Source organism: Bos mutus, chromosome 4 (genome assembly GCF_027580195.1).
Source record: "Bos mutus isolate GX-2022 chromosome 4, NWIPB_WYAK_1.1, whole genome shotgun sequence".
Taxonomy (NCBI): domain Eukaryota; kingdom Metazoa; phylum Chordata; class Mammalia; order Artiodactyla; family Bovidae; genus Bos; species Bos mutus.
The window spans coordinates 42305194-42317408 of NC_091620.1; the positions used below are offsets into that span (position 1 = coordinate 42305194).

At 46.5% G+C, this 12215-nt stretch overlaps 1 protein-coding gene across 2 annotated transcripts in view; it reads left to right on the plus strand.

The window, feature by feature from the left end:
* The window catches only part of OGDH (oxoglutarate dehydrogenase), a 67253-nt gene that overhangs the window by 9078 nt on the left and 45960 nt on the right, over window positions 1-12215 (plus strand). For both annotated transcript variants that reach the window (XM_005899397.2, XM_005899399.2), the window contains exon 2: window positions 4171-4421. In XM_005899397.2, the coding sequence (XP_005899459.1) occupies window positions 4200-4421 (222 nt within the window). In that variant the 5' untranslated portion in view covers window positions 4171-4199. The remainder of the gene's footprint in view (window positions 1-4170; window positions 4422-12215) is intronic.

The following is a 12215-nucleotide window of genomic DNA, read 5'->3' on the forward strand; positions in this document are numbered from 1 at the left end:
TACATGAAGTCATACAATATTGTGTTTTTTGTGTGTGAATGACTGTTTTCACTTAATATATTCAAAGGTCATCTGTGTTGCAGGATGTATTGGTATTTCATTCCTTTTTATTGCTTAGTTCTATTACATAGTATGGCTCTATCACATTCTGAATTTTTCCACTTTTTGGCTAGTATGAATAATGCTGCAGTGAACATCTGTGTACAAGGGCTTGTGTGGACATATGTTTTTGTTTTTCTTGGTTGTATACCTAGCAGTGGAGTTGCTGATCACATGGTAATTCTATGTTTAACTTTTTGAGAAACTGTTTTCCAAAGTGGCTGCACCAGTTTACACTCCCACTCGGATTGTATGAGGGTTCTAATTCTTCTGTTCTCTCCAACACTTGATTGTATTGATTATATCCAGTCTAGTGGGCCTGAAGTCCTATCTTGTTGTGATTTTGATTTGCAATTTTTTTTTTTGCCTTATGACTAATGATATTGGGTATGTTTTAACATTCTTACTGATCGTTGGTGTGTCTTCTTTTGAAAAATGTCTATTTGTATCCTTTGGCAGTTTTTTTGATTGGGTTACTTTTCATTATAGAGTTATATTTACATTTTTGAGTCATGAGTTCTTAATATTCTGCATGCATGTGCCTTATTAGCTGTATAATTTGCATATATTCCTTTTTAGACTGCCTTTTTTGATGGTGTCCTTTGAAGCACTAGGCACTTCCCTTCTGGCTCAGCTGGTAGAGAATCCACCTGCAGTGCGGGAGACCTGTGTTTGATCCCTGGGTTGGGAATATCCCCTGGAGAAGGAAAAGGCTACCCACTCCACTATTTTGGCCTGGTCTATGGGGTCACAAAGAGTTGTACACGACTGAGCGACTTTCACTTTGAAACACTGAAGTTTTTATTTTGATGAAGTCCAATTTGTTGTTGTTGTTTGTACTTTTGGTGTCCTAAGGCACATTGTTTGACTCAAGGTTCTGGAGATTTACTCCATTTTGAAAGTTAGAAACCTTCTAAGAGTCTTACAGTGTCAGCTCTTGCATGTAGGTCTTTGATCCATTTTGAGTTAATTTTGTGTATGGTGTAAAACAGGGGTCCAAAATCATTTTTTCACATGTGGATTTCCGGTTGCCCTGGCATCATCTGTTGAAAAGACTGTTCTTTCCCCACTAAGAATATTTGGCACCCTATCAAGTAGAAATATTGTTCTCAACCACAAGTCAGAACACTTGGGCTTTTTTAACAACTCAAAGCTTTCATGAAAGTGTTTGAACGGTTCAGCATTCCTACCAGAAATGCACTATTCTTAATGTTGACTCTGGAATTGGAAGGATGGAATCCGAACCTTCCAGAATCTGAAATGTATACCTGATGTCTGCTCTGTGGGTCTCTCAGATTGCAGATAGGGAACAGCTGTTCCTGGTCATCCTGGAGTGGAGGCAGGGGGATGTTGAGCTGTCTGCTGAAGGCAAAGTTTTCCTATGACTCATATGAGTCATCTTAAGGGAAGTTTGAAGATTGTTAGTAATTATGCTGGGCAGCACTGAGCTGTTTGTCAGATTTTACGACTGTAGATAACTCAGTAACGTGGTTTGTTTACTGTATCGTATTGGAAGGACTGCTTTAGAAAGAAGAGATGAACAGTTTCGTACTTGTCAGTGCGATGCCTGTTAATTGGGTATTGCAGCAACTGAATAATGACTGTTAATGGAGGTGATGATACTGCTGTGTTCTAGGAGAATACTTCAACTCAGAGTATTACAAGCTGCCTAGATAATAGTGATTGGAGAAGGAAATGGCAACCCACTCCCAATCTTGCCTGGAGAATCCCAGGGATGGGGGAGCCTGGTTGGCTTCCATCTATGGGATCGCACAGAGTTGGACATGACTGACGCAACTTAGCAGCAGCAGCAGCAGATAATAATGACGTTGGAGGAAACAGATGAGTGTCGGCCTGAGTTTTTTTTTTTTTAATTAATGTGAAAAGCAACGGTCATAGTATTTTTGCCATCAGTGTCTTTGATAGCTTTTTGTCAGCCTTAAACTTAATAGCTGAGAAAATTGGAATAGAGTTGGCAGTAGGAAGAACTACTGAAGTTACTTAAGGTTTTTTTTAAAAAAGGAGTTAAGATAGTATCCTAAAGATTGCATTTAATTTTTAAGGGGCAAGTTTTTGTTTGTTGTTTAGCTTTGAAATTCTACTTTTGCTGACCTGTCTTTTTCAAGCAGCCAAACAGGCCAGTGTCCTTTATGCATATCCTGATCATATTTGGGTCAAGAGAAGGGGTTCTTACAAACGATGTAGAGGATAGTTTATGTAACATTTATTTCTGGGTAATTCTCAACCTGTCTTAAAGCTTGGATTTCCTTCAGGCAGGAGTGGAGGTGAGGTGTGATTCCCACTTTACAGTCAGGGCACTTGCTTTAAGGCCAATCGTTTATTAGACCATCAGTCACCACTTCCCAGGGCAGAGGGCTATGGTGAGCCTCACTTCTGCCCAACGGCTCCCCTCCCCTTCCCCAGTCTGTTTTGCTATGACTGGAAGAGACCATTGGGCAGCTGGGATTTTTATGGGAAGAGAAGCAGCACAGTGTCCTTGTCCCCTTCCAGAGGCATCTGAATGCTTACACATGATTGGAAGTGGTTCAAGACCCTCCGCTGCAGCTGCTTAGTCACTTCATTCGTGTCCAACTCTGTGTGATGCTATGGACTGTAGCCCCGCCAGGCTCCTCTGCCCATGGGGATTCTCCAGGAAGAATACTGGAGTGGGTTCCATGCCCTCCTCCAGGGGATCTTCCCAACCCAGACAGTCTAAACTCTTTCATGGTCTAGTGGGTGCATCAGCTGCTTTTGTAAAGTGGATAGTGTAGTTAGAGTTATATATTATATTTAGTAAAATTACAACCATCAAACTCAAGATCCATTCAACCTTGGGGAAAGTGTAAACAAACTCAGAAAGGTGACCTATAAAGCAGAAGAGCTAATGCCCGCCTTGAGGGAGCTGGTGGGTTTGGAAGAGTCCTAACAGGTCAAGCTACTGACTGTAGAGTAGTGCGAGGTAGGTGGACTTTTCTGTGGTCACTGCTGTCCATACCTTTGTCTTTCAGAGCCCCCTGCCTCCCTTGTTGGCCCTCTCCTGGCTCCAGTTTTAGGAAATGTGGCATCCGGACCCTTGGCCATCCAGCTAGTCCATTCCTCCAGCCGGCCAAGACAATTCTTGCTCCTCCCCTGTGTTTTTCAAACTTTTCCATCTGTCTGATCTTTCTTCCTACTGATTCTTATAAATCCTTGCCTTCCCCTCCTCTTCAGAGCGAAGGCCTCCCTATTGTCTGTGCCCTTCCCCAAACTTTCCTGGCTGCTGGAAAGGAGCACTTAGGAGAAGTGGGTTCTCCCAGGGAGTTTTGTTGGTATTTTATGTGCCTCTCAGGTGCTCAGTGCTTTTGCTGTAATTATTTTTAATATATTTTTTTCTTCTGCTCAAAGATGAATTATTTGAGGGTGAGCAAAATATTTCCCCAGTGTTTCTGTGTTCTCCAGAATACCAAGAGTCCATCAGGGCTCAGTAATCTCCGGATAGATTAGAAAGTATTTCTCCTTTTGCAATTAATACTAACCTAATCCTTAATTCATCCTTGTTGCCTTTTCCTATAGTTGTTTTACACAACATATAAATTTATATGTGCTCAGTCATGTCTTAATTCTTTGCGATCCCCATGGACTGTGGGGATCTACCAGTCTCCTCTGTCCATGGGATTTCCCAGGCAAAAATACTAGAGTGGGTTGCCATTTCCTGCTCCAAGGGATCTTCCTGACTTACGGGATCGAACGTGCATCTCCTACATTGCAGGCAGGTTCTTTACTGCTGAGCCATCAGGGAAGCGCCCCTGTCATGATATATCATAGCCCTCAACCTAGATCAAAACTTGCAAGTGAAGACCATGACCTCTGCAGCTGTGCTCTTGCCTCCCCATATTGAGTGCAGGCCCTGTATGTAGAAGGTTGGTCCACTTGACTACCTCGTGCTCTGCCGTGCTCTCTCAAGCAGAACACACAGCCACACGTGCATTTACAGACTCTTTCTCCTCCAGCCAGAGTCTGAGAGGTTTTCCCCCCAGTAGGCTTGTCTGCTAAAACGCGCTTTCTAACTTCTCTTTCTTTTTTTTGGTGCAGACAGTCGTGAGAGAGACATCAGGACAAGAATGTTTCACTTAAGGACTTGTGCTGCTAAGTTGAGGCCGTTAACGGCTTCCCAGACTGTGAAGACATTTTCACAAAACAGACCAGCAGCAGCTAGGACGTTTGGGCAGATACGGTGCTATACTGCCCCCGTTGCTGCAGAGCCTTTCCTCAGCGGGACTAGTTCGAACTATGTGGAGGAAATGTACTATGCTTGGTTGGAAAACCCCAAAAGTGTACACAAGGTAAGGCTCAAAGGAGCAGGTGTCTTCGTGTTTGGAGTCTTGGCCGGTGGTGGCTGGCCGTCCAGGTAAGTGCATGTGTTCTAAGGACCCTCAAGAAGAAAGTTAGGCAGGCGGCTAGAAGCCCCACCGACTCGAGTTCTTTGCATCAACCCAACTCGACCGTCAGCCCAGGCCCAACAGGAGCCACCTTCTCTGGAGGGGCATTTCCCTCTCTCCATGTGCGGCACGCTCAAGGCCTTGCTCCCTGGAACAGCCAACGTGTTAAACCCCCACGGAGGTGACGAACCACTTGCACCACTCCCAGGACGTCACCAAGGCTGCTGCAGGACGGCGGAAGCGCACGGAAGGAAGGACCTTCAGGAAGCTTGTCCATCCCACTGTCCTCGGAACACCTGAAAACCATCTCATGAGATTTCTCTACAAATGACATTTTAGATCAGCATGTTTATGTCCCTCTCCTGTATTTAAAAGTAAATTCTGTGAAGGCTTCCTTCTAATTTCTCTGTGTTGACGTATGAGGCTGTTCCTTAGAACCTCTCCCTTCATGTGGTTACTTGATACAGAGCATGCTTGATGGCAGAACTTCTTCAGAGCATTTTGGCCAGTGATATTTATGAGTTTTGATAACTGTTTCTTGGCTTTCAGGTCAGGAAGCTGGCCCAGTACAGGTGCTAAAGGGTGGGTCCCCAAGCTGCTTAGCTCCTTGTGGCCCATTTGCAGGGTGTGGGAAGATCTGAGGAGACAGTATATGCGAGGTGTTCAGGGTCTACGCAGAGGAAGTGCCCATCAGAGGCTGGCTGCCATCTCTGTTGATCTGGCCTCTTCCTTCCTTGTGAATTGTAGGGATTTGTCTTCAGAAAGCAGCCTGCTTCTGTCAGGCCTTCGAGTATAATCTTTACCCTTTACCCTAAAGTGTTAGTGACATTTAGGATTGGATATGTTTGTGTGACTGCGGGAGCCCCCAGCCCTGTTTTATCAGGGCTCTTGGTATGATAATGCCACCTCTTGGTCTGAACCTCCTTGCCCGGCAAAGGAGGACATCTAGCCAGGTCTTTTCCTTCCCTGTTTTCATGGCAGCCTGGAAGCTGCATTGCTCCATGAGCAAGGTGAAATCTGGTTTCCTATGGGAGGAGATCTGGGGTGTGTCTCCCAAGATGGTAGACAAGTGGACTACCCAGAAAGAAGTGCCCTATAAAACTGGCCCTGCCAGTGACGTCAGATATTAGCAGTTTCTGAGGACAGTTGCTGCAAGGTTCTCTTTCAAATAAACTTAGCCCAGAGGTTTTAGAGTCAGACTTTCGTCTCATGTCCAGGCTGTCCCTCACCTTCCTTTTCTCAGATGTAACCTCTTTGTAGAACCAAACAAGTTTTCTTAAGTTCTATTTAGTTTAGGGGGGAATAGCACTGGAATGAGCTCTTAGGAGATAATACGGATCTAGGCTTGGGGGTGTCCGTGTATGGATGCCCTGCGTCACAGGAATGGGTTGCAGAGAAGAAGCACACCACTCTGCGATGCAGAGCTCTGAAAAGTGGAGCAGCAACCATCACAGTGACTGTCACCATTATTAGTATTTGTGTTAATATCATTACTGTTATTATTGCTTAAAAGTTTTTTTTAAGATTTGCTCTTTAGAGGAGTTTTAGGTTTACAGCAGAATTGGGGGGTAGGTACAGAGATACGCTATATACTCACTCCTTGCTCCTATACATGGAACCTCCCACACCATCAACATTCCCCACCAGACTTATGTTTGATATAATTGATGAACCTGCACTGACATGTCATCATTACTGAAAGCCCATAGTCTACACCAGGGTTCACTCTTGGTGGTGTGCATTTGTGGTTTTGAACAAATACATAATGACATGTATTATGTATTACATCACCGTTACAATATATTATACAGAGTATTTTCACCACCCTAAAAATGCTCTTTGCTGCACTAATTCTTTTCCCCCCCACCAATTCTTGAAAAGTATTTTTATCACATAGCATCAAGAAAGGTAGCATGTGATGACTGGGAAGCACTTGGGGGCTCTCAGGCTGGGTGGAATAGTCACGGAGTCCATCTGTCCTAGAGTGAGGACAGCACAGTGAGAGGACTACTGATGAAACTGAGGCAGCCTTCTGAGGAAGGGTCTAGAGCGAGGGTTGGTTCCTCGGGCTCCACTGGTCAGAGCAAGCACCTCTTTGAGACTCTCCAGGGGTGTGGGGAAAGGATCTCCAAAAAGGACTTTGTAATTTAATAAGAGAATACATGCAGGTTGGCATCTTTGGGCCGGATTTCATCTGCTGATTTCTGTTGTCAGGTTCTCTGGGGACTCAGCGTATCCTAGAGGGAGAGGGGCAGGATGGTGTAAATCAGTGGACATTCACAGCGGCAGTGCCCCTTCTCGGGGTTCCCAGCAAAGTGGACTTGATCACCTCTCCACATTGAATTAGGCCCAGTAACTGATATGTGCTTACTTTTTGATGGAGATGTTCCAGAGCTTTGCTCAGATTTTCAGAGGCATCTATGACACACAGAAGATCTTGGAAATTGTTGACTTTGTTAAAAATGCTTTATTTTGGTCTGTGTTAGAAAAAAATAGGGAGATATAAAGAAAATTAGCTTTTAAGATTTGGGTTGATCATCTTTCTGATCTCTCGTTTCTGCGTCAGATAGGGGATATCAGACTCCCTGCCTGAGAGCTGGTTCAGTTGCTGTGCTCTTCCCTCCATTTGCAGAAGGCTCACGGGGGAGCTGCTAGGACTGGACTTTTTTCAGCAGAAACAGAACACATTTAGCATCTCTGCCTCTCTGCTCTCCTGTTATTTCTTAAACTTTTTATGACCTGTCAAACATGTAGTAAGAGTGTCAACTGCAAATTCACACTTGCTATCTACCTTTCCAAAGATCAAATTATGAACCTCTGCAGCCGCTAACCTTTAACACCGCTTGAAAGGAGTTCAAGGAGGAGGTCAGAAAGCAGGCGCTCTGGGCTCTGGAAAAAACTGGCAGGACAGGTCTTCAGGTAGTTAGATTATTTTCCAGGGAAGATTTTATGAACCCAGTTCTTTCATCTCCTCATATCTAGAAAAGCACTAAATTCCTTCATAGTGACATCTACTCCTTGTGATTAGCAGTAACCTTCACAAGATTAGATCAGCCTTCTGCAAAGAAGAAGTGCTTGGTTGCATATACTCTCCCTTCACCAAAATTACGAATATCCTGACCACCCCCCAACCTCCTTGGAGCAGTTCCTCAGAGCTATATGAAATGCTGACTCCCTGGCTATAGTCCTCATTTTGCTCCAAATAAAATGTAACTCACAACTCTAACATTGTGCTTTCCCCCCCAGTTGACAGGAGATAAGGTGAACCTCCACGAGGAGACCCAGTGCCCAGCTTCAGCATCTCTCTACAGTTTGCCAGACCTTAAAAATCTACTCCTTCCCTGCTTATTTCTCTGTTTGTTGGTTTGTTTTGTAAAATACTTCCCACTTGTGTTTATTAAGGCAAATCTCAAACCATTATTATTTCTGTCATAAATGTACCTGAGTGACTCTAACAAGGGAATGGTTTCTTAACCATATCTAACAAACTAGCAAGGTAATTCTCTAATACTGTAGTCTGATTCTCAGTGTGTATTTCATTTTTGACTTTATAATTTTCTTTATAGTTTTGTCTTATCCCTCTTTTTAAAGAAGACTTTTGTTTCTAGATGTCTAATTATGAAAGTTATGTTTGTAGTAATCGAGCAGTTCAGGGGTGCAAAGCCCCCGGGCACTCCCTGCACCTCTGTGCCCAGTTACCTGATCGGCCCTGGATCTGCCTTTGTACTCTTGTCTTCCTGTCCTTTGGTGTGGTCCTTTCCTGGACAGCCATCTCTTCCCCATCGTTTTCTACAGTCCAGCCTCTGCACTTCAGTATTAAACACATTGTCAAGTAAATCTAACTACACGAACCTTTTAGGAACCTTCAGCCAGGCTTGGTCTGTCAGCATGCAAAACCCCCACTCATTAGGTCTTGGCCATGTTGGGGATAAGTCAGATTGTGACGTCTTATTTTTAATTACATCTAAAATACAGAATCAAAGCCATATTGTCCTTGTTAGTGTTTTAGACAAACAGGTAACTGAGAGCTGCTGAACCCTCAGAGGACCCCACCCACAGGCATCATGTGGTGTCAGCCCTGCCTGGGAGGACCCAGGCTCAGGCCCTGTGCCTTCTCCTCCCTGTGGTGCCCTCCCTGCCCCTTTTGATTGGGCTGGCACGTTGTCCTTTGTCCGTTAGAGCTTGCTTCCCCTGCCTAGCCTTCTGAGTGACCTCTGCCCACTTCCTGAAAGCCTGTCTTCCTCCACTGCTAACTGAGTCCATTTCCTCTCCTGCCTTTTGCCAGCCTGCCGCCAAGAGTAATAACAGCTTTCTTGTCTCGCATGGTCACAACAGGACCTCTTAGGGACTTGAGGTGCGAATTCCAGGCTCTCGGTCCCACGTCTTTGAACTTGGCCACGCCGCCCTTCAGGCCCACGCTGTTCTTCTTTCTTCTCTGCTTATGAAACACAATCCTGTAATTTTCTGTAATTGAACCAGACAAGCAAAGCAGAAACAGATATGTGTCATCCACAGTATGCAGTGACACCATTCCTTTTCATCCTGCCGCTTGAAACTGCCTTGGCTGCACTTTAAAAACAGCCATGGTGCTCTCTAGTTCTCTGCTGGCCTTGGAGAAAAATACGCACATGGTATGCTTAATGGGCTTTCAGTGAACAAGGCTGTTCAATTGCATTTTGAAGTTTCTCCATACTGAGCTTCCTACATCAGGAGGAATCTCAACCCTGGTGACTTTTTGTGTTAAATCAACTAAACCGCTAAGAATATCTTCCCTAACGCCAGTAAAACTCCAGTATGGTGTTTTACTCTTAAAGGATTTGTGTTTATGCGATCAGGGAAATAAAATTTGCACCTTTGAAAAGTGTAGGGGTCATGAAGCAGCACCTTCACTTTACGTGTGTGGCAGTTTGCAGCTCGTGACAATGTTTTTTGGAGGACTGAGTTGCTGTCAGGAGGTGTGAGCATTCAGGGCCCTCTAGCTTGCAGGCCTGTAAAAATTCTATAAGCAAAGCACAGTTAGAGCACAGGGTAAACCCCACCAGCTTCTGAAGGGAAGTGCCAGTCATACTGAACTTTGAACGGTAAGGAATAGGCCTGACCAGGGACAGTGTGCCTGTGCCCAGGAAAGGCACTGCAGAGGGACAGAGGGTCGGGGGGCACTCAGTGAGCACTGGAGAGGGTCCTGCGGGGCTCGGTGCCTGGAGCCAAAGGCAGTACGTGAAAACCAAAAGTTTGGGCTGCGACATGTGTTGAGAGGCCCCAGGGGTCAAGCAGAGGAGTGTTTGCTTATTTTGTGAAGCGCTGTGGGGACGTGGACCCCTTGGCAGTTGGAAGAGGGTGAGGGCATCGGGCGCTGACAAAGCTGAGCCTGCAGCGAGAGGAGGGCAGACTTGGAATAAAAGCATGCTGCATCTTTGGGAGCATGACTTTTTAATGATTACCCTTTCATACTGTATGCTAAGCAAAAATAGTGGGTTTTTAAATGTCAGTGATAACTGCAGAGGGATCCAAAGTGACCGCAAGGGGAAGGAGAACATCAGAAGCAAGAAAGGAGCGTCATCCTTGGGGCTGGGTCTGCTCTTGAGAAGGGAGTGGCGAGCTCCACCCCAGCCACTCTCCTGGCGCCTCCTTTCTGAGGAAGGAAGGAAGGAAACATTGTCAGAAGGAGGGATCCTTTGGGGCTTTTCCCAGAAAGGAGCTGTGGTGGTTGGTGATCAGCATCAGCTCAGAGCCTCTAGGCCACTGGCTCTTCCTGTTCCATCTGTGCCAGACCCCACTGAGCGTCTGCCAGGCTCTGGGTTCTGCTGTCTGCGAGCAGGTTGTAAGTTTAGGGCCTTCTCTCTAAGTGGTCATGACTCACAGACACACAGTTCTCTCTGGGCCCGAGGCTTGGTTTCGCTGGACTGGGTCCTCCAGGTGGGATGCCCAGTAGGCGCACGGGGGATCAGATGTGCGTGTGGTCCCACATGGCTGCCCTTGGAAGTTGTGACGCTGAGTTGACAGAATGCACTGTTGGCTGCAGCCAGCCAGGCAGAGGGCATGGGCGCTCACTTGCTGAGGAATCCCAGGAAGACTGCTCATGAGAGTGGTCACAGATGTCCTGCATATAATATTTTCCTGCAATAAAAATCTAGTTCCTGTGAGTGTTCATGAAATAAATAACCCTAAAAGCTAGCAACTCAAAACACCACCAACGAAGTCTTTCTCCTGGTTCCCAGCTCCCGTGCAGCTGTGGTTCAGCTAGGCTGCAGCCCCACAAAGGACCTCCTCACATCTGGCATTTGGTGCTAACTATTCGCCAGGCCCTGCCGTCATCCAGGGACCAGAGTGACCGCCTCACAGGGCTCAGCGTATTTCTGAGAGGGGAGGGGAGGGGAGAAGAGCCTGCTGGCCTTGGATGCCCCACCCAGAACTTACACACTGCCACTCCTACCCATGGCTGTGATCAAAACAAATCTTGGGTCAGTCCCCAGGGACACGCCTCCAATGAAGGAGCCTCACAACCACTTCAGGGGGCCTTTGTGTGGACCTGGAAGGATGTGTGGCCGCTGAGCAGCTTACCACAGTGCTTTCTATAATGATATGATGGGGCCACCACCCTTAGTCTGGGTCAGAAACTCAGGAAGCATCATTCCCCATCAGCACTTAGGACTAAGCCAGGACGGCTTTTCTTTGCTAATCCTGTGTGTTTATTGACATTTTACCCACACACAGATACAGAGAGAAGATAGAAGAACTTGTCTGGAGATGTTCTCTCGCCTGTACAGCACTGGTTTTAAAAACAAAGTGTTGCTCTAATCAAGCACAATTCACTTGACTTCTGTGGTTGAGGAATCCCCAAGCAGAGCCCCTGGTTTTAACTATAGAAATAGTTCTGTGGTGAAGGGTCTGGCAGGCCCAGATCCTGGTTCCTCCTAGACATGGTTGTAGGCAGTGAGCTGGGTCGGGGCATGGCTCTGCCCGTCCTCAGCTGGGGATGGTTTGAACAAGGCCCTGCCTTGGTCGGAGGGGTCTGAAGCCCAGCATTGTGCATGGCTTTTAAGACTGCTTAGCTCTGAAGCACAGACCTTTGGTGGAGGTCCTGTGGCTGTCCACCAAGGGCCTCCTCTTCCCCTCACCCTGGGCAGCGTCTCTTCAGGATGTTAGGAAGTCACACGTGGTGTTTTCAGAAAAGGCATGGAGCCCAGCAGTTAGCACAGATGGCACACACCAGGAGGGTGGTAGACACTGCCCAGTGCAGAGACATGAATCATTTGGCTCCATACAGTAGTTGGGCTGGTGTGCACAGAAAGCTGGGTGCTTAGGAATTAATGTACACTTTCTAAGCTGGAGAAGCCCTGTGTGGGGTGACTAGGGAGACAGCCTCGGAGAGGTGCCCACACTCTCCAGGGCACTGGGATCCTTGAGCCGTATCTGTTGGCCAGCAAGTCATGGGTGACCATCTGTGGCTCCAGGAGCCACTCAGTTCAGTTCAGTCGCTCAGTTGTGTCCCAACTCTGTGACCCCATGGACTGTAGCACGCCAGGCTTCCCTGTCCATCACCAACTTCCAGAGCTTACTCAAACTCATGTCCATCAAGTCAGTGATGCCATCCAACCATCTCCTCCTGTGTCGTCCCCTTCTTCTGCCTTCAGTCTTTCCCAGCATCGGGGTCTTTTCCAGTGAGTCAGGTCTCTGCATCAGGTGGCCAAAGTATCG